Source organism: Bacillus rossius, chromosome 12, assembly GCF_032445375.1.
Source record: "Bacillus rossius redtenbacheri isolate Brsri chromosome 12, Brsri_v3, whole genome shotgun sequence".
Classification (NCBI taxonomy): domain Eukaryota; kingdom Metazoa; phylum Arthropoda; class Insecta; order Phasmatodea; family Bacillidae; genus Bacillus; species Bacillus rossius.
The window spans coordinates 44,821,406-44,844,413 of record NC_086339.1 but is presented as its reverse complement, the minus strand read 5'-3'; the positions used below and the strand labels follow the sequence as shown (position 1 = coordinate 44,844,413).

Genomic DNA, 23,008 nt, shown 5'->3' with positions numbered 1-23,008 from the left:
GACAACATTTAATATATATATATATATAATATATATATCATAAAATCGTTTCATCACAAATCGGTGCATCCATAAATACATACCCTATTACTACTTATAAAAAATAGCTATATAATAATACTAAAAAAATACTTTAACAATTCCCCGAAAAATTATAATTTGATCATATACTTCGCAGCTCCGAAAATTAAATCTAATTACCAAAAAGGCATTAAAAATATATAAGAACATAACTCCGCTAGACTATCAAACTTGACTATATTGTCGATTGAACAAGAATTGGCTGCTAATATTGATTTTGACAAAGTTGTTTCTGACTTCGCTGCTCATAAGGCCCGTAGAATCCGCTTGTAAAACCGCTCATCCTATTTTAACTTCAATAAAAGGTACCTCATTGCATGTGAAATTTAATTTTAATCAAGCACCTATAGAATGGGGGCGGCAAAATGGGTTTCCCGCCCCAGGCGCCGAGATGGCACGCTACGCCACTGATCTGTGGCACAATTAAGTAACTAAGTTCAACTTCAAGCATACTAGCATGTCAAGTGTAATTCTCGATAGATGTGTGGTTTTAATTTACTGCTTAATAGAACTATAGTATTTATTTGTTTGGTAAAATCCATAAGACATAATTAAGCAAAACCAAACAACCTAAACAAAATGTACAAAAAATTAGCTTTTTACAGTAGACCATATTTATACCTACCTAAAGTGGGACTGCTGTAAAAAAATTAAAAAATACGAAATGTTAAAAATACAGTATTGATTGAAAATATTTAAGAATATTATTAGTAAAAATAAATAACATGTCTTTGTAGCATTGCCACTGACCACACTTTGAATGTATGTACAGACATGCTGGGTGTGTCACTTGTGCTTCAGGCTGAGTTTTCCTCGGCACGGGATAGATGACAAGGTGCAGCAGGTGAGAGACAAGTGGAAACAATGAAGTGTTTGTTATTTAGGCAGTCATATATGGATATTCATTTCCTACTAAACATAGATTAGAGAATAATTTTTTCAATTTACTTGTAAAAATATAATTTATAATTAAAAAAATATCTAGGCTTACCCAGTATAGAATGAATAAACTAATGGTCTGAGCTATTTATTTAAAATTACTGTAGTAATTAGATACAAACATTATTAATACATTTTTCTTATAGCTCAATGTGTATCGTGCATTAATCATTAATGTGTTATGAAAAAGAGGAAAAAATTTCTAGTAATGATAATTGAACCATGTTAAAAAATACCTATTCTGTGTTTAAAACTGCACTCTCTGCCACAACGCTACCGACACACTATATGTTTAGAGGAGACCAATGGCGCTGGAGCTGGGGGGGGGGGGGGGCAGAGGGGGAGTTGCCGTCGCACTGATATTGTTTGGCGAATTATGTATTTTGCTCCCCCCTCCCTTCCTTCATATATTGGCAAATTAGTTGTGAGGAAATTTTTTAACATTCGTGTTTATATTATATCTCATGTGAATGCGTTCCTATTCCGGAGAAGCTGTAGTTGGCTCTCGGCTTGCCCTCGCTTGGAAAACGTACTCGCTCAGTCGTGGGCAACCACTGTGGCAACCGTCCAGACTCCAGTAAGGGTGTGGGAGACTGGACGGAGGGAGAGTAGTTGTAGCAGCGCAGGGGTTGGTGTTAGTTGAAGCATCAGGAAACATTGTTCAATGTGAAGTGTAATGCTGTAGCAGTGGGCTTGCAACTAAACAACCAACAGTAGTTAGTTTAGAATTTGTGGTATTGTATATTATGTATATTACTGTACAAAGTTATGATTTATATTATCATAATTGTTCTTTATTTCAACGAATTTCTTCCGGAGGACCATAAATATATTATAAGTCTGATTTAGTGAATACAAATATGACAACGAAACGATAGCCAAATACAAAACAAACGACCCGACTGCATGCGGCCCGCCATCTTGCCGAACTGTTTATACGACACGCAAAAGGGGCACAAGTAACACTTCACACAACAAGGACATAAGTCACAAAGTCCGAACATTCCACCCCCGTTGTTAGCTCCAGGTAACAAACACAAAGGTATATACAGCAAGGAAAAGAAAGCAATTTGTTACAGATTACATGATCTTGTTGAATTCTGTCCTAGATCATAACCATTGTCCACTGGCAAAGGGCACAGCTTAATCAGCGGACGTTGCAAGACACTTGTAGCAGTCCGGATAGTAGCCACCCGGGGAATTCGGTCTGGTCCTGGGTGAAGAGCTTCAATTCGAGCGAGACCCCATTTGAGTGGAGGGGTGTGCTCATCTTTGATCACGACCAAATCTCCAATCTTGGGTTGACCACCTGGCTGTGACCATTTGCTTCTCTGCTGGAGTGAGTACAAATATTCCTTTCTCCAGCGTTTCCAGAAATCTTGAATTATACGTTGGACCAGCGCCAGCGATTTAATCGGTTAATGTTGAGGTGGGTGATGTCAGGTTCGGGTAATGATGTTATGGGCTGTAGAATCAAAAAATGAGCAGTTGTTAGGACATCAAGTTTTGACGGGTCTGAGCTGATCTCACAAAGAGGACGAGAGTTTAAGACCCCTTCGATGCGAATCAGGATGGTCGAGAGCTCTTCATAAGAAAGGATCTGTAAGCCAATGACTTTAATTAAGTGGCTTTTAACAGACTTCATGCCAGCCTCCCATAACCCGCCAAAGTGCGGTGCTGCTGGGGGGTTGAAATGCCATGCAATTCCTTCCTGACTCAGCTTATTGCTCACTTCAGTGTTATGGGTTGTCTGTCTTACAAACTGGTAGAGTTCTTTGAGTTCTCGATGAGCTCCAACAAAATTAGTTCCACAATCACTGTAAACGTGGGCTGGCCTTCCCCTTCGAGAGATGAAGCGAGAAAATGCTGCCAAGAACAAACTGGTTGAGAGATCAGAAACCAATTCCAAATGTAGGGCTTTGGTGGCAAGACAAACAAACAAGCATAAGTATGCTTTTGTGGACTTGCAACCACGAGTGCGAGTCGTGGTAACCTGAAAGGGCCCACCATAGTCCACACCAGTATGGTGAAAAGCAGTCACTTGTTGGACTCTAGGAGATGGAAGTTCTCCCATGGTTGGAGTGAACGGAGAGGGTTTAGTGCGGAAGCACTTAATACACCCACGTAAAACCCTTTTGATGACAGAGCGTGCACAAAGAATCCAGTATCGTTGGCTCAGGATGGCTTGCAAAGTTCGAGGACCAGGGTGCAAATGTAAACAATGAAAATGATTGATTACCATTAACGTGAATGGGTGATCTTTGGGCAACAATATAGGGTGTTGAACAGAATAGGGAAGGGATGCCTGACTTAACCTCCCTCCTACACGGATGATACCCACATTATCCACGAAGGGGCACAAGCGCCGAATTTGATGAGAACTGCACTGCCCCTTGTCCAAGTTAACCTTATCAGCTGCAAAGCATTGTTGGGCATGTCTGATGCAAACTTCCAAGCCCCTTTGCAGTTCCGTAGTTGTCAACGGTCCCAGAGAACGCCTTTCCTTAGGTTGACGACAGTTGTCTCCAAACCGAAGGCAGTAAGCAACAACATGCTGCAGCTTGCTGAAGGAAGAGAATCTGGCAAAAAATTCTAGGGATACCTCTGTCACACAACTTATTGCTGTAAGTTTTTCTTCACATGCAATGGCATCATCAATTACCACACTATCCAGGGTATCGTTTGGCCACTGGCTGTGAGGCTGTCTAAGCCATGGGGCTCCAGACCACCACAGAGGATGATCAATAAGTTGTGAGGGCAACAAGCCACGGGATGCACAATCTGCTGGGTTGTTTTCAGTGCGAACATGTCTCCAGAATTCCTTATCAGTTAAGTCCTGTATGATGCTGACACGATTTGCCACAAATGTTTTCCATCGGTGGGGTGATGATGCAATCCAATGAAGAACAACTGTTGAGTCTGACCACGCATACACTTGCATGATGTCCAGCACCTCCTTGTATACATTGGTCACGAAACTGATTAGCTTGGCTAACATCACAGCTGCACACAACTCAAGGCGAGGCAAAGAGATCCTTTTCACCGGTGCTACTCTTGATTTTGCCATCAATAGTGAGACCTTGATTCCACCATCTGAAAACATTGATCTGAGATAGATGACACACGCATAGCCAACCTCTGAACTGTCGCAAAACCCGTGCAGTTCATGAACAGCTTTTACTGAGCCTGATACACACCGAGGCAGTCAAAGTTGTGACAACAAAGACAGTTCAGACTTAAAATCACACCACCTGCATAAGACCTTTGGAGGAAGCTGTTCATCCCATCCTGCTCCAGTGAGCCACAACAGCTGTACAAGAGACTTGGCATACAAGAGGATGGGCGTCAGCCATCCAAGGGGATCAAAGATCTTGGCGATATTTGAAAGAATTGCCTTTTTGGTGCTTGAGCTGTTTAATGGAGTCATCTGATAAGAAAAACAGTCTGAGCTAGGGTTCCACTGTACACCAAGAACTTTTACCACAGCTGGCTGTTCTTTGTCAAAAGACATAGATGCTGGGGATTGTAGCTGGTCTGGGGACAGCCATTCAAGCACTTCACGATGAGTGCTGGCAAACTTCCTGAGATGGAAGCCACCAGCTGCCAACAAAGCAATAAGTTCCTTTTGAAGAGCAATGGCTTCTTCAACACTATTGGCCCCTGTGACAACATCATCCACATAGAAATCAGACTTCAAAACATGAGCTGCTTGAGGGAAGTTACATTGCTCATCTTGGGCCAGCTGATGCAAGGTGCGAATTGCTAGATAAGGGGCAGATGAAACTCCGTAAGTAACAGTCTGCAAACGATAGTCCACTATAGGATCGGTTGGAGAACAACGCCACACAATTCGCTGGTAGTCTTGATGCTCCTTGTCCACCATTATTTGCAGATACATTTGTTTGATGTCTGCAGTGAATACAACTTTGTGTACACGAACCCGAAGCAGAATTTCTCGACATCTGTCTGTAATTTGGGTCCGGTCATCAGCATGTCATTTAGACTCACGTCTCGCTGGGTCTTAGCAGAAGCATTGAAGACAACGCGCAGCTTGTTGGTGGTGCTTTCTGCTTTGATAACTCCATGATGAGGAAGATAATAGGCTGTCTCAATGTCATGCAGTGGGTTGGCAATGACCTCCATGTGACCACTCTGCAAGTAGTCCTCCATGAAGGCCTGGTACTCGGTACGCAGTCCAGGTTGCTTGACCAGACGGCGCTCCAAGGCCTCTAGACAGCGAACAGCGTGTGCTCTTGAGTCTCCAAGTATTGGTTTAGGTGAATGGAATGTAAGGGAAACCACGTAACGTCCAGAAGGTTCTTGATGGTGAGTGGTTTTAAAGAAAGCCTCACAGGCTTCATCTTCTGGCGATAGATGTGCACAAGTGGGGAAGTCCTCTATTTCCCAAAACCTTTCAACCACAGTTTCCAGAGATGGCGGAGGGCACATAGTCGATACGAAGAGAGTGACACTATGGTTGGTTGGTACAATGGGACTGGGCACTTTACCCATAAGAATCCAACCAAAAACTGTATCCAGTGCGACCGGTGAATCCACATTTTTTACTAGCTTGTGCCCCGTGAGTATATATGGAAACAAATCTGCTCCAATCAAAATATCAATAGAACTTGAAGTAGCAAATGTCGGGTCAGCCAAATTCAAATGAAGTACATGATCCCACATCTCAGAATGTACAGGAAATGTGGGCAAATCTGCAGTTATTTTCGGTACAACATATGCAGCAAGTGGCAGTTGTGGGTTTGTTTTGCCAACTGGTTTAATGCAGCATTTAACTAATCCCTTTGCTGTGTGTAAGGGAGCTTGTGATAGTCCATAAATTGGTAAGAACACCTTCTGACGAGTCAACCCCAAAAGCTGGGCACAATGTTCAGTTATGAAGCTCGACTGACTGGCTGAGTCTAAGACTGCTCGAAAATTCTGGTAACCACCGACACTGTCTTGTACATCCACCAAGGCAGTGGATAATAACACGTTTCTGGGTTCTGATTGACCAGGTCTCTGAGCTGTAGCCAATGCAACAGCTGGTGTAGGTTTTGTTGCTGCAGATTCAGGTGGAGAATGCTGAAATGAAGTTGCTTCTTCTTTCAAAAGTGTATGCGTGTTGGCTTCAGTGAAGTGCAAAAGCGAGTGATGTCTACTCTTGCATGAGTGACAGCTGGTTTTTGACCAACACTGTTTCATTTGATGAGATGCTCCCAGGCAGTTTAAACAAAGGTTAAGTCTCTTGACAATCTGGTAGCGGTCTTCTGGCTTGCATTGTACAAATTGTGGACATTTGTTAAGTGGGTGGTCACTGTCACATACACTGCACTTTACAGCAGAATCAAATGTGTTTCCAACAAACAGTGAAGTGTGTTGTGAGCGAGACTGAGATACAGTGCTATAGTTTGCCTGCCTTACTCGAGACCCTGACTTACTGGAGGCTCCAGACATTGCCTCCGAAGCCCGGCGATGACTTTCAAGGAAGGCTAAAAACTGAGCAAATGTAGGCATTTCTGTGTCACTCACAGAAATATGTAGTTCCCATTGTTGACGTAAATGGTTATCTAGCTTCCTTTACAAAAAATGTAGCAAGAGTGGGTCCCAAGAATCTACTGCTAGTTTCATAGTACGCAATGCAGCCATATGTTCATTTAACACTGACACCAAGACACTTTATGAAGCAGGATGAGCAAGAGACACTGTAAATGCCTGCATAATTGCATCAATGTGGTGTGACACAATAAGCCTGAGATTTTTGTATCTCTGTTCAATCAAATTCCAAGCTACTTTGAAGTTCTCATTGATCAATGGCAGGGATTGGATAAGAGAGAGTGGTTCTGGTGACAGTGATGTTTTAAGGTATGATAACCTTTCAATATCGTTCAAGTGAGCATTGTTTACCACCAATGTGATGAAGAGGTTAGAAAAATTAAGCCACTCTGTTGGATTTCCTGAGAAATGTGGTAGTTTTATAGCTGGAAGAGTTACTTGAGATGGGTTGTGCGAAGTTGGTGCTTTCGTGCCGTCATGCAATTTATTCTTGTTGCATGTGGCAATGTATATTGCCTGAACACGATAATACGTGTCGTCGAAAGCATTTAGGCGATCACTGTGCTGTTTTTTGTTGAAATCCGGGTCATCTTTGAGCAACATCTCCAAAGACAAGTGATCGTCTTCAAAACAAGTACGCAATTGTGACAGATCACGACACGTTGCGATAAACAACTCACGTTGCGTATCGTCACTCATCGCTTTATCGGCAAGTGCATCGGCATGATATAACCTGTTTTCCCCACGCTCGAGACAAATCTTTAACACTTCTGTCTTGTCATTCATTTTGCCGTTTAATGCACAAAACAGAAATAAAGGGAATGAAAGTTTGACAAATAAAGTATTCACCAACACTGCGACAACATGAGATCAAAAAAAACGCTATCACAATAGATGAGCGTCACGAGACACGACACAAATACATGCACGATTACTGGTAAATATCCGGCCCGTGTGAACCAAATGTTCTTTATTTCAACGAATTTCTTCCGGAGGACCATAAATATATTATAAGTCTGATTTAGTGAATACAAATATGACAACGAAACGATAGCCAAATACAAAACAAACGACCCGACTGCATGCGGCCCGCCATCTTGCCGAACTGTTTATACGACACGCAAAAGGGGCACAAGTAACACTTCACACAACAAGGACATAAGTCACAAAGTCCGAACAATAATTTAATGTTCATTTTGGAAGTTTGATAAGAAATACCAGTTTTAATTTTTTAGTTTCTGCAGAATGTTATGGCACAGAAATAATGAAATATTTTATGGGACTTTCCCCCCCCCCCTTTCCCCAAAGAAAAGTCGACTCACTGTTGAGAAACAATATATTTACATCAGATAGTGGTCTGTAGATATTTAAAAAAATGTACTTGCCAATTTTTTTTTTTAATAGTCATAGAATATGCCTACAAGTCATCTGTTCCACTTGAAAGTAACATGTTTGAATTAAATCAATATTCTTAAACTCATCTGCAAACAAATGGATCTTCACACAATGAATATTGGGTTCCTTTTCCTTTCAATTAATTAATTAATTTATATATATTTTTCACATGCCCAACAACAGTCAACAGGTGGGTGTGACACGTACAAACAAGAGACAAAGTAATCAGTGCAATTGTGTAGACACTCCTTCCTGTGGGCATTAAGAAAGAACAGGCAAGCACACAGCATTCGAGCTCATCCGCACAGAGGCGAATGATATTGTTGAACAAAAGAATAAAACATATTATATGAATAATTATTGGATAACAAAAAAAAAAAAATTTTAATTGAAAATAATATAGAAATGTGTATATTTTAAAAATATAATATGTTACTAAAAGAATAGAGTAACTCAAGGGATGAACAAAGTACATGTAAACAATATGGTATTGACAATGATTTCCTAGATATTATAGGTTTAATCAATAAAGTACATAAATTTCTTTACTAAAATATTTCAAATTAACTTTTTTGAAGTTTGAAATAAGCCTTTAAATAAGGTCATTATCAAGGCGACTATTAAATTTAGGAACACTTAGAGCAGTATTATAAAGGACATAATTACATTTAATTTTTGAGCTTAAGCAATTTTGAACAGAGTGTGCATCAAGGTAAGTAGTTATGGGGAATTTTTTCATATTAATTAGTCAATTATTTTTTAAATACTTTCTATTTTAGTGCTATCAGACATCATGATGTTATTCCAAATAGTTTGTAGCTTTGCAGACCCCTTTCTCCCCCCCCCCCCCCTCCTCCAGCTATGCAGGATTTTTTTTACATATATTCCAGTAAGACAGTGCAGCTGATAAGAAGGTTCAAGGTCAGAGTGACTTATTTTTTATGCTGGTATTTTCTCATTCTTAAAATTCACATAATTAAATTTGAAAGTTAATTATTTAATTCAGAAAGGTCATTTAACTATGTTTTTACTAGATTATTGTGAATGTATATATGCATTTTTCAGGATTTTATTAATTTTAAATATGTTTTATGCTGGTACTTTACATTTGGATTTAATTGAAAGCTATATTTATGTTTCTGGAACATTGTGTATTGTGGTAGTAAAAGGGACGAGAGAAGATGCATGACTCAGGAGCTGAAAATTTCTGGTGTGTTCTGTGTGTAATTCTTATGATTGGAAAAATGGCAGATTTTCTCTCTCACAGGTGGCAGGAAAATTAAGACGTCGTTTCATCAGCCGATCATAAAAGACTTAGTCATAATTCATGTTTTATGTTTTGCAAGAAAAGCCTCGTTGCGAGGGTTAGGAAATTTGTTTACTTTTGTGTCCTTGTGAGTGCTGTGTTGTGATTGGTCAGTAAGGTCACAAACCTGCGCCTTCCCGGCGTGGAGGACGCAGATTTGTAGCCTCGTCGTTTGTAGAGTCGCTTGGGCATCTGCAAGAATAGCTGTGTTAAGGGGCGGCTCACTAAACTGAACATATAATGAAGAGTAGAAAAGAATTTCATGCCTGTGGTTCCGGCCATGCTGAGGAACATTGTCGTGGACATTTTTACTTAGAAGTCTTTGACCACAAGCGGCAGCGTAGGTTCAGTTGGAACCGTTTTGGTTCATCTGTGGCCACGCCGAGCAAACAAAGGTCTGTGTGCCCTTTTGGCCGTGCGTTGAAAGCGATCTCGGGGTAATGAACCGTGAATAAAATATCATGTCCAAGTCATGACCTTTTTGTTTTTTAACGAAAATTCCAGTGCAATATACTGGACACCAGAGATATTGGATCCTGGACTCACACATGTTTGTGCAGCTAAAGTAGCCTCTGTAGCGTGCTGCGATAGTTTTGGTATTATTTTAAAAAATTCATATAAAGTACTCAAAAGTACTCCAATCAATTTTTTACATATCAATTTTTTGATATTACCACAAAAATATATTATTTAATTATTTATAATAGTTATAAAAATAAATGCAACAGAAAATTTTCAGTATCTAATTGTTTAAAAATAACATAAAATATAAGGAGTGTGTTGCCAATACCAACAATTAAGATTAAAGTGACTTCGGTTTGCAATTTATTAGCATTAATAGAAAACAAAAATTATGTAAAAATTAGTTTTTTTTTTGTTCAGAACGAAAATACTTAATTTATTAGAAAATATATAACTATTATTCCTTTTACTTTTTTTTTCCTAGCGTACCTCAACACAAACATGATTTAAAATTTATTCAGAGAAATACTATCTAAGATTTTGTTACAGTTAACTTAACACATAACACATTTTAAAATAAAGGAATTATTTTGTTGCAGGCAGTTGATAATCCTGCTGTGGAGACTAGCTCTCTGGCTGGAGCTTCCAGAACAAGAGCTAGTTATAGCGGTGAAGGCAGTTCGTGTCTCAAGACTGAATGTGTATCAGAAGTTGATACACAGGCAGAAAGTGCTACCTGCGGTACTAGTTTGATGTCTGACGTTTGCGTCAGTGTTTCAACAGATTGCAAGTGCCTTCACCATCATCAGCATTTGTGTTCTTCAAGCAAACAAGACAAAGATGCTCCAATTATAAGACAAGAGCCACTAGTACGTCATTTAGTTGAACACAACCGAACTAATACAGGGGAGCATAACTTCAAGTGTGAATTATGTGGTAAGTCTCTTAGTTCTAAAAGGAATCTTATTGTTCACAGCAGATTACATACAGGGGAGAGTCCGTTCAAGTGTGATCTATGTAATAAATCATTTATTACTAAAAAAACACTTGTTGCACACAACACATTTCATACAGGGGAGCGTCCTTTCAAGTGTGAATTATGTGGTAAGTCTCTTAGTTCTAAAACAAATCTTATTGTTCACAGCAGATTACATACAGGGGAGAGTCCGTACAAGTGTGATCTATGTAATAAATCGTTTATTACCAAAAAAACACTTGATGCACACAACACATTCCACACAGGGGAGCGTCCCTTCAAATGTGAATTATGTGGTAAGTCTTTTAGTTTTAAAAGGTATCTGGTTGTACACATCAGGGTACACACACAGGAGCGTCCCTTCAAGTGTGATGTGTGCAGTAAGTCGTTTTGTGATAACAGACATATGAATGTACACAAAAGGTTACACACAGGGGAGCGTCCCTTCAAGTGTAATGTGTGTAATAAATCATTTGCTAGGAAAGAATCATTTAATATACACTACAGCTTACATACAGGGGAGCGTCCCTTTAAGTGTGATCTGTGTAGTAAATCATTTAGTGTAAAAGATAAACTTATTACACACATGAGATTACATACAGGAAAAGGCCTCGTTAATTGTTAACTGTGTAATAAATCATTTAATCATCTTGTTGTTCACCCAAGAATGCATACTGTGACGAATTTCTCATTACTCTAAAATCCAAGTCTGCGAAAGCTCCAGAAATAACTCCAGCTCAGATATAACTTGCTGCACTTCAGGTGCAGAGACAATATCCTTGTGGGTGGGCAGTCTCAAGATACAAGTCTAGGGGAGCTGTAACAGTTTTATTTCAAAGTTAAAGTTCGAGAAGGAATGGTGAAAGAAACCTTAGTGTACATATCCACTCTTACTTTCTTTATAATTTAATAGTTTATTAACTTCTAATTTGTGCACAACTTACATGAGAAATGATATAATCTTTAAATTAATAAATTGATAAACATTTAAATGCTGGAATAATAAATAAATTATAAAAGTTTTATAGTTTAGTTATTTAGATTAATTAACTAATAGATATCCAACTCTCTACAATTCTGTTTTTTAAGATGGTAGTATTAGTTCTGGTGGTTAATGTTATGATAATTTTTGTGCTGATGATTATGTTGTTTTGTGTCCTGTTTACCGAGTAACAGTATCTAGTCTGTATTATATGTTTATATTTATGTATTAATGTTGTCCTTGTGTGTCTTTTTGTATGTCTTATCCTATGTTTTTTTAGTTGTTGTTTGTTATTTTTTACTTTTTCTATTTTTTATACGTGTGTGTATTCTATTTGTTTTGCCCACCTGTAAAGTTTCTAGACTGTTGGTGGGCATGGTACAAAATTTAAATAAATAAATAAATAAATAACACATCCCTCTGGAGTGTTTGGGAAAAGTTTTTCGACAAACCACTTTTCAACTCATTTGCAGTCATTTAATCATGAGCGTTAGCTGTGTTCTTTTAGGGCAGCATTTTGTTTTGAACAAAACTGTCCTCATTACCTACATGCACTAATGCAAAATGCACATCACGACGTCCTGTAGAAGGTTTCAGGCCTGAACTAAGGCTTTCAACGGCTGCCTGTCGAGCGATCTTCACTGTTGTCTTTCCATGCTTTTTCCACACTGAGCCCCACATTTATCCACAACTCATCTGTATGGATAACTGGCTCTCCTAAGTCCCAAACTATTTATTTCTCTCAAGTAGGTATGCCGCCACCGAATTATGCCATCACGTTCTTAAATACTCAAACCCTATGTTGTGAAGAAACCTATGCAGGGTGGTGCGAGAAAAATCTGGCACTGATTATTCTCGTTTTTACTTTTGATGGAATAACCTTTAACGTGGGGGGAATGCTAGCAAACAAAATTTGTGAACTATCCGCCGTAACCCACTTTGTGCAATGCCATTATAAGTTCGTTTACGGGAACCATTTATATTACCAAGTAAGACAAACACACATAGTTCGCATATTAAACTTAAATCTAAAGTAAAAACCATCTCATATTTTCATATAGGCAAACAGCTATGGGTTTATATGAAGTGTTATTTTATTCAGTAATAATTTATGGACTTTTTTTTTAATAATCATAGGTTTTTTAATAAGAGAGTTATTTTATGTGTTTTAATTACTTGTGAACTTATAATTTAATTTTTTTTAAGTAAAAATAATATAGGCCTACCTAATATGAAATAATAAAACAAATGGACTGAGACGTGTATTTAATAATATTATGGCAAAAGTAAAACATTAAAGTATTAATGCATAATCCAGTAATATGTAATTTTAAAAAAATTAAAATAAGTTCTTGCAGTGACTAGGAATTTAACCTCGTGAAAAATTACTCAGAGGCATCACAACATCGTGTTTTGCCACTGCGCTGCCAAGACAACGAAAATTAAAGAGTAGAGATTAAGAATTATTAGTCATTTAATGCAGTATTACGTATTTTTTATCTGGCAATTACTTCTTTCTATGACTATTTTAGTTTACCAAATATATTCCAGAGTAGCTTTAATATCAATAAGTTTCATTTGCAATACCTGTACGTTTGTTACGTCCTCTAATGTTTACAAAAAGTTCTATATACTGGTTTATTTTTCTACGCATGGGTCTGGCAATTTGACAAATTTAGCTTGTGAGTAGCACAGAAAAATATAACACATTCTATTATTATTTTGGCTAAGACTTTGGGTATTAAAACCTTTATATTCATAGCCAAACCCCTTGAAAGTGTGCTAAAATATTACATACACAAGAGTAGGTGTGCTAAGAGAAAATTAGTATGAAAACTGCTAAGAAGATAAGTATAGTGTAAGGCTGGCTTCATCGCTTCCAAAGGGGTCACTAGCCCACTTCACTTCACTCGCTCGGAGGCTAGCGTCACAGCTTTCATACTCATCATTTCCACCTTCTGGAATGGTCCAGCAGTCCTTTGATGTGTTGCGTCATCAGGGTCGACCCGACTCCCAAAGCTCCCAGAATAGTGGCTTCCTTGTTACACCAGTCCATGCGTGGTCTCTAGGAGGTGGGACGGCGACACGGATGACAGCACCGTGGAAGGGGTTAGTGAGGCCGGGCCGCTCTACATCGGGAAAGAAAGCACCCGACCCGGGGCCACAGACCGGCTGACCGCTAGTAGCCCAGTAGCCTGCCTCGGGACCCCACCTCCAGTATGGACGTAAAAATATCAATAACTTTACGACAAAATATGAAACAACACAATTCACAGATGGATAATGATTTACAAATTTCATATGAACTATTTTGTTACTTTGACTGAAAAGCATCTATTTGTAAGATTATTAAAAAGTAATTCCATGTATTGCTTTTGAAGGCCTAAAATAGATAAATTTTTAATATTAAGATTGTGTTGGCAAGTATCAAAGGCTTTACTCATGTTGAAATAAATAGCATCTGTTTTATGCCTGGATGTTGTATTTGAACACAAGTCATTCACATTAAATAAAATTTTATCTTCCAAAATAAAAACCATCATGTTTTTCAGAAATGATATTTTGATTAATTTTCATGTGTGTATAAATATTGTTAAGAGTGAGATAACAGGTGTGTAAAATATCACACAATTCGTTAAATACAGCATTATTTATTTCTATTTATACAATTAGTTACATTAAAACACTTAAAATTTCTGTCCACAAATGAATCAATCCACAGCTCTAAAGCACTGCCTCTTACCACGCTGCTCTGGCCTAACACACAGTTTCGCGCTTCTCAGTCGTTCGTCTTCACACACACAGCCCGGATGTACCCGTCTCCACACAAAAGGCCCGTCCCTCATCGTCCACGTTCGTTTACAAGAGGGTCACTCGCCCTTTTCACTTCACTCTTTCTTCAGATGGTGGTGTCACCACGGTAGTATATATAAGGGGCTGCAGGCTGTGGTACTTGGTGCCAACCACCATCTGCGATTGTGAACTCACAGTGTCCAATTTGGATGACCTTGAACCCAATGTCCATCTTGAATTCCGCCATTTTATTTGCTAGAACTTTCCGCCATCTTGGAATGGAATGCCTCGCTCCCTAATGTTGCAAATTTTCGTTATAATTGCCATCTTGGAAATCCACAATTTGTTTGCTAGGAAATTGTTAAAAATGTTTAATTTATAAAAAGAAAATCATTTAATAAAATTTTATTAAAAAACACCATTGCAATTTTCAATATGACTTTCATCTTGAAAATCCATATTATTATCATCCAAAATAATTTTAAAAAATATTTAAAATTATATAAAATAATATAAATTTGTATCATCATGTTACGACCACCATATTGAGAATCCTTAATCTTCATGCTAGTACATATTCAGAAAAACCTGAAATTAATTAATAACATTTTTAAAAAAATATTTGAAAAATACTATTACACAATACATTATGGTCGTCATCTGTGATCCTAGATCGCTGCCATTTTCGTTATGGGCTGCCATCTTGAAAATTCATAATATTCATGCTAGAAAATCCAGAAAAAATAATTGTAATAAAAACCCTCTGCTATCTTGAAAATCTGTTATCAGATTTTAATGGGGAAAGATTTAAAATTTATAAAAATAAGTATCAATATTTAATCTATTTTTATATATAAACACACTTAAGTCATGGAGTACTCTGTGACGAAAAAAATAAAATAACATCAATGGATCCTTCCTCCACCGAAGCTGCCGCTCTCACTGATATTTTTTTCCTAGCCCAAGTTAATCTAAGTGTGTGGGAGGGTCCAGGTTAGGGGAGGACCTAAGAGTGTCTCAGTCTGAAGCCTATACACTCTACTATGCGGGGTTTTAACCATGCTGAACAAGGGCGCGTGCATCGTGTGCTAATTGGAGTTTATTGGCCAGGCATGGCTGCGGTTGAAGCCATAGCTGGTGCTCCTTTGGTTGCCTAGCCTAAAAGCTAACTAAAGTGACCCAGGTAAAACCTTCATAGACACACAGAAAACCCTGGGCCGGGTCATGCTGGTATCAAATAAAACTGCATTAAAGCGAGCAAGAAAACTACTGGACAAGAGGGAAAAAGGTCCAGGTAAGAAGAGTTGGGCGGGGCAGAAAGATTCTACCTTGCAGGGGTTGGGCGCTTGGACCTTGCGGCCCACATTATTTGTTGGGCACACCTGGGTTATTGTTACCAGGGGCCCTAGCGCCCCCAGGGGCGGGCGACTTCACTCGTCAGCCCAGCCCAGTTGCCCAGGCAGTTATCTCTCATTACTTATGCCAGTGTATATATATCATCAGTTAGTATGTCATGTCCGCCATCTTGTTTTTGGCTATTTAAGTGCACTGCTGCCATGTTAGATTAATTTTTATTTGCTAGAGTGCAGTAATACTTTATTATTATTTTGGCGCCACCAGCTTGAATTTCAGATGCCGTCTTGGATATTCATAATTAGCTGTAAAATCGGGGAAAATTCAAAATTCATTAAGTAAATATGCAATTAATATACTAAGAGATTTGGTTAGTTCCTAACATTTGTTTGATATATGGGTGATTCAAATAATTTAATTTCATGTAAAAAAAAATTATTTCAAAAATATGGTGGAAAGTCCTAAAAAAAGCTTAAATTCCTCTACAACCAGCTTCCAGTAAGCAGATTATAACATATTGACCGCCATCTAGAAAACTCAAATTAATTAAAGTATAAAATCGGGGAAAATTACAAAAATTCATAAAAAAAAAATACTAATTTGACGCAGACTGCCAATGCTCCTCTATGTCGCAAAGACCGCTATGCCTCATCAACGTCTCACGAAGGCGTGTGCACCAAACGCGCTCGTGCGCGCACCGGAGTGTAGAAAGTGCAACGGGGCGAACGCCAGGTAACAAGTGCTACGTCGGCGGAAGGATCCGGCCGGGTGTGGCATATCCCTCCGCCGAACTACAACAAATGTAATGTATGTATTTTTTCCACAGGAATTATTAGACATTATTTTCATTATTTAATACTTTATTTTCTCCAAAATTATGTTTCACTGTGCGACTTGTCCCGAACCTGGCCGGTTCAGTTTCCCGCGAAAATCACACGTTTCCTTGGGAGGGCTGGCGGGGGAGGGGGGTCGCGCGCGGTGAGAGCGGCAGTATCCTTCCGGAGCTCATAGAGGCTGGCAGCCTCCGCGCAACACTGGACCAGCAATTCTTACTTTCACTGATATGTAGTTTAGTTCAATAGGTAGTTCTAATTTTTCGCAAATTTTTCTTTCAGTTCCGTGGTCGGCCTCGACTTGCCAAGTGGTATTTAACTTAATTATTCTGTGCTCCAAGACGAGCGTTCGTCGTAATACGTAAGTATTGTGTGTGAACTACGAGATGTTACTTCGGTGCTTCACGCGATAATCTAGCCAACCGGCTAACTAGTTTCAGCCCGCACAGGGCAGCCAGCAGGCAACACGTACGTTCAAAAATACTAACGAGTCAATTTCTGGGACAGTCGTAAGATTCAGGTAGCGTCACCGTAGTTACGGGCCTACGTGTTCTTAGCCCAGTGTATTACGTAATTTATAGTTGTGCAGTGTAATTTTTTAATCAGGATTATAGTATGTCAGGTTAGGGTTTGTTTTGTAATCACCGCATCGTGTCCAAGTGTATGACCTTACCGGGGAATAAAATCGTGAGCCGCCACTGAGAAAGTGGTCGCGCGTGTAACAATTCAATTCGGGACAACCGTTACGGCCAGGACGGGCACTATGTAGAGGGCTGTGCCGTAATAAATTTATCAGACATCAGTTGGTATTTTCTTGTTATTTTCAGGCGTCCCGAGTGGCCTAAACAGCTCGGGGGGACCTACTGTGTTGAACCACTACCTCTAGCCACAAGGCCGAACCTACCCTGAGATTTCGAACAATACTAAAATCACGTAACTTTTAATAGAGGTAGCGGGGACGGCGTCAAATTAATTTACTGATTGTATTGATGGATTAACATACATTTTTTGATACTTGATCCGTGCAAAAAATTATATTTTAGACAATAAAATACATATATTTAATAAATCGTGTACAGAATCCTAAAAAAGTCTTAAGTTCATCATATATCAGCTGCCAGTAAGACGGTATGAATGCAATCTTGGTAATCTCTAATTATTTACCTAGAAATTTAGGAAATATTCCAAAAACCTTCAAAATAATTACTTATTAAAATAATTATTGACATGTTATATTTCCATCCTTGTCTAATATAGTATGTTTATTTTCTGCACTTGTTTGCACTTTCTTCGTGCTGTTTACTTGGTGGCCATCTGTTTCAGAGTATTTAAAGCTACTTTACGTTCCAAAGCCTAGAAAATATTGGTAATTAAATATTGTGTAATTGTTCAGAGATATAAGACCTCATCTCCCAAAACATTTGTTATTTTTTTTGTTGCTGTTTATAAAAAAATTGCTTTTTCCTATAATTTTTTTTATATTAACAATTCAATAAATTTAATAGAACTAACTTGTTTTCTCTTGTTAATTTTCTACTACCTTATAAAAGGTTTCAGTATTTAAGTCATATCTTGAATTTTTCCATTTAATATTAAGATTAGACCTGATCTGGGCAAGCAAGTTTTTACCTTGCGAGTTGGGTAAAAGAGTTGGTGCTTGGTGTTATTGTTTGGAACGAGATGGGACCTGCTTCAATTGGTACACATGCTTATAAATGTTTACCAAAACAACAAACTAGAAACTATAACCATAGAAAATGGCTATAACCAATAGTCATAGAACATGCCAAAAGTTGGCTACACAAATCAATATACTTACAGTTTTTCAACCAACTTGTTTGCTGAATTTTCCACAAATTTGCATGCCATTCTACAGCCTGTTCTCGACATACCTTGTTGACGATGACAATTTATGTGATATGTAACTCGTTCTTTGCCATCGAAGTTTCTTGAAGTTCTGCATTTTTGTGGCCAATGTTCTCCATGTCTCGCGAAGTTCCCCTTTTTTCTTGGACTAAGTACTAGCTGGATACAATTGGGTCTCGCTGCCGGCATTCACACATTCAACTTGCAGAAATCTCGTTCTCTCGTAGTTCTTACGACGCGTAGACCTTCCTGTTGTCTTGGGAATGGCACATGACGATACTACCGTCCACAGTTAGGCAGAGCGCATGAGTGAAAATTCAATTAATTGCTGTAAAGTTCACTTGACGCTTTTGAAGATTTCAAATCTCAGGGAGTGTATAAATAAAAATAGCGATGCATATGTGACGCCAGCCGCCAGTGCTCCCTCTGGGTCGCACAGGCCGTTACGTCTCAACAACACTTACTCAATTGCGTGTGCAACGAACACGCTCGTGCGTGATGTGCGCCACGACGAACAGCAAGTCGACTACAGCGCCCGGTCGGGTGTGGCAATGCCCTAGTGTGTAATTAAATAAGTAAGTCCTCTTTTCAAAACCAGAATAACAACAATTAAAAGATACTGAAATAATATGAGAATTATGAGCAATTGTAAAATAATCAAGTAATATCAAATTTAACAACTAAGTCCAAACTGGTCGGGGCTGTTTTCCCGCGCTACACGCGTCTTAGCGCCGCCAGTTCCCAGTTGCCTTATGGCGCGCACCAGGGACGGTCTCTTCGCACCCGTCGTGCAGACATCATCGTGCCAAAGCCAGCATCTTGGCGACATGACGTAAGAGCACCCTAAGTAAGGACTTTTGTTTTCGCAATCCAGCCGCGTCACTGCGATCTACAGTCACTTTTATGTTTTAGCGTTTATTATTAACAAGTTAGGCTTTTCTAGGTTAATAGTTTATTTAACAATATTATTTTTCATTTGTGTTACGTATTCGCAAGCCAGCCACGTCACGGCATTCATCAGTAACAGTCACGCCTCGTATATTTTCACGTACATCTAAACGTATTTGCAATCTATCACGAACTTTGACTTATAAATATATGTAGTTGCATTCCTGTTTAAGAACTGTTGATCTTGTACTTTTGACATTTCATATTCAATTTCAGTCATAACATAAATTTAGTTGCAACTTTTCAGTGCTGCAGTGTTTCGCCGCGGCCTTAGTTTGTCAGTGCCGACCTCATGATAGAACTTCTACACATGTTTGCCACATAACCTGTTCGCGCGCAACGTCGGTGTTAAACTGACCGTGTAGAGATGGTCTGACAACAGACTCGGACAGGGTTGGACCAGCAAGTGTATCAACCTTAATAAAGTGCAGTGTCTTTTTAGTCAGTTTCCTTTTATTTCAAGGCATCCTGGGTGGTCTGAACAGCCCAGGTGGTTCACGTTAACGACTCGCTCCTGCCTGCAGCCACGAGGTCGAAACCCCCTTTTTGCCCCCTGAGATCATTTTCAATTTAATATTTATTCAAAACTTAATCAGGCAGCGGGAGTGGCGTCAACATTACATACCAAACTGCATAAGGTGCATTTTTTCACTTTTCCGTATTTTGAACCAGACTTGTGTTTAAGTCATTCTAAATTTAATTTGATTTAATCAGTAAAGTGTAGAACTACAAGTGAACTGTTGACGGAATCTACTCAATTTGCAATGGATTTACTATTTTGAAAATTTTAACCGTGAGCTCAATAACATCGCCATCCATTATGCGTCAATTATAATGAAAAAGCAACAAATAGGTGTCGAAAATTATTTATTGTCAATAAAATTTAAACAACATTCTAACGATAAATCCCATACTACGAAAAATGCGAGTTACGAAATGCATTCGTGTGTAACGTTTCGTTACTCGGTACTAGATGGCGCACCCGTTACTCAGTACCGAATACACCTGGTTTGCTACAGCTCTAGAAATTAGCCTTCATGGAAATTTTGATCTGACCCAGAACAAAAACCTAATGCTCAAAAGTATCAATTATTTAAAAACATTTTTTCTTTTACTCCATCAATTTATGCTGGCAATGATTTCTATTAAAACATTGTTTTGGTTACCAAACTTTCAAACTGCGTCATCAATATGGCTGTCGGGGACGGTGTAATTGGAATGAAAGATGGCTTTCCACTAGCATTCTATATCTCTAAGTCGTTTGACCGAACTAAGACAACTTTGGCTTTACTGCGCTTTCGCTAATCACGCTGCTGTGCCTTATTTTGAACTCACTTCTTTTATTTGGTTTATATTTTTCGCGCCATTTGGAACCGGTAAAGTTTGTTTCACGTTAAAGGAATGGTTAGTTAGATTTTATGAGTTGCTTCGAATGTAAATTAATTCTTATCTCAGTATTATTAAATTATTGTGTTTGAATGTGTGTGATTTTATTTAACATGAATAAGAAACAGTTTGTGTACTTATTGGTCTGAACACCCAAGCAGTTCAGTCACACCTCAATTTGGCATAGAATACCTATAAACAACGAGGTTAAACGTATTGCAAGAAATATTGCATGATAATGTCAAAATGTGCATTCACACAAAATGTAAAATTATTTAAGGATTTCATCAGGAGAGTGCAAATGTGCACACGTGTGTAATAATATGCATTATTAAAATATATTCTAAATCTTACCACATGCAGCACTAGTGCATCTTAAATTACACAACAGTGTGTGTACAGTAGCTAGTCAGCTTCGTGACGATCTACTCTAATTTTTATTTTAATAACGCATATTATTACACGTGTCTTTTCTTTGGTTCATGTTGCAATGATCTATTATTTTAATTGTCTATTGTGCTGGAAAAGGGCATGTCTGGAGGAAAAAAAATTAATAAAACAGAAATATTTTGGTCGGGCTACTTTATAAACATTTAAATAATTGTAAAATCGTCTGAACTGTTGGTTAGGAATTAACTAGTTTAAATGTAGCTAATCTGACCTAATCAACCATGCACCTTTTTAACATTATTTTTTATACAGCTAACTTAACCATTAAAACAATAAACTACTGCGAATACCACAATGCTCTTTAACAGAATAATCAATCATAAATAATGTTAGGAAGTAAAAATATTTCAGATTTCCCCCCCCCACCCTCGATATTTTTGGATGCACCTCTCTCCACCATAACTACCTTTAGTGGCTCCTGCAACTCTTTAATGGTGGTAATATTATTTTGGGTTTTATTTTCTGTTTGTAAAGAAAACAAAGTTTCGAGCAAATACATTTCTCTGAAATTCATTGTGTGGTTTTGATATAAAGTTTTGTACAATTGTGCAAAAATATCCACTGAAAGTAAGAAATTTAATTAAAATGAAATCAATATTAATAAAAGTTATTTCATTAAATATATGTATTTTCTTTTAGTTCTTATTAAGTTGATGGTTTAATATTGCTTTCATTTGTGAATAGTAAATAGTGGTTGTCTGTTATTTTTTTTTGTGAATTGTTTATTAGTAAGCTAGTCTACGTTTATACTAGTTATTTATCAATTACAAATGGTACAAGAAAATTTTTTATCATAGCATGAGAAAATCCCTTAATCTTAATGAAGAATTTTTATATTCTCAGACTGGCTATGAAACATTACCTTCATGATGCCACAGTGGTGTATTTTTTTAAAGTTATTATTCAATATTCATATAAAAAATATACATTTTCTTATGTATGGAAAACCACAGGATCAGCAACGCAATTAAAGCACAACATGGTGATGGCTTTCACTGCATAGGCTATCAAATGTGAACTACAATAAAAACTAATTTCTCAGAAACCAGTAGGCATTAAGAATTGGCTGTTTACAGGGTAAATAGAGGAACATAGTTAGTAATGTATCCTCCTTAGAACCGTGGTTCTAGGAAATTACATTGGCACGCACAACAAAAAAACACAAACGCAGACTCTTGCTAGAACAAGGATGCAGAGGGTTTAAGAGTTTGGTTTTGACTTCAGTAAAAGCATAGAAAAGTACAGATCGTAGTGTGTAGGACAGCGTTCGTGGCGGGGAATTATAAACAAAATTACAATTACCGGTTTATTTAAAAAAAAAAGTAATCTATAAACACCAGGCCTAACAGGCTCGCATAAAGACTCACAAATGCAGGTACACAGGCCGCTCATACAAATAGTCAATTAGGCAAAGAAAATGAGCATCAATAGACAGAGTAAGTGTAGAAAATACAATAATAAAAAAACATTATTACATATCATCAATAACAATAGGCAAAAAAAACTAGACGACACACTGAGCGTACCCTAACCAGTCGCGTGTTTACACCAATTGATTGGCCTCAGTTACCAAGAAAACTCGATGGTGCGCAATCGAACCTCGAGACACACATGTCTACCAATTAACGCCACCACCGGGCAATGTGTGAAACGAACAAAACAAAGCTTAAACAAATACATATACT

At 38.1% G+C, this 23,008-nt stretch overlaps 1 protein-coding gene across 1 annotated transcript; it reads left to right on the top strand.

The window, feature by feature from the left end:
• Nucleotides 1–35: 35 nt before the first annotated feature.
• On the top strand, nucleotides 36–21,769 carry LOC134537898 (gastrula zinc finger protein xLCGF3.1-like). The gene is made up of 2 exons (XM_063378831.1): nucleotides 36–925; nucleotides 10,336–21,769. The coding sequence occupies exons 1-2, from the start codon at nucleotides 842–844 to the stop codon at nucleotides 11,335–11,337; spliced, it is 1,086 nt and encodes a 361-aa protein (XP_063234901.1). The 5' UTR covers nucleotides 36–841; the 3' UTR covers nucleotides 11,338–21,769.
• The last annotated feature ends 1,239 nt before the right edge of the window (nucleotides 21,770–23,008 follow it).

Coding starts and splice junctions, on each gene's coding strand:
- LOC134537898 (XM_063378831.1), top strand. CDS start 842: ATGTATGTACAGACATGCTGGGTGTGTCACTTGTGCTTCAGGCTGAGT. Junction 926..10,335: donor TAGATGACAAGGTGCAGCAG/GTGAGAGACAAG, acceptor ATTTTGTTGCAG/GCAGTTGATAATCCTGCTGT.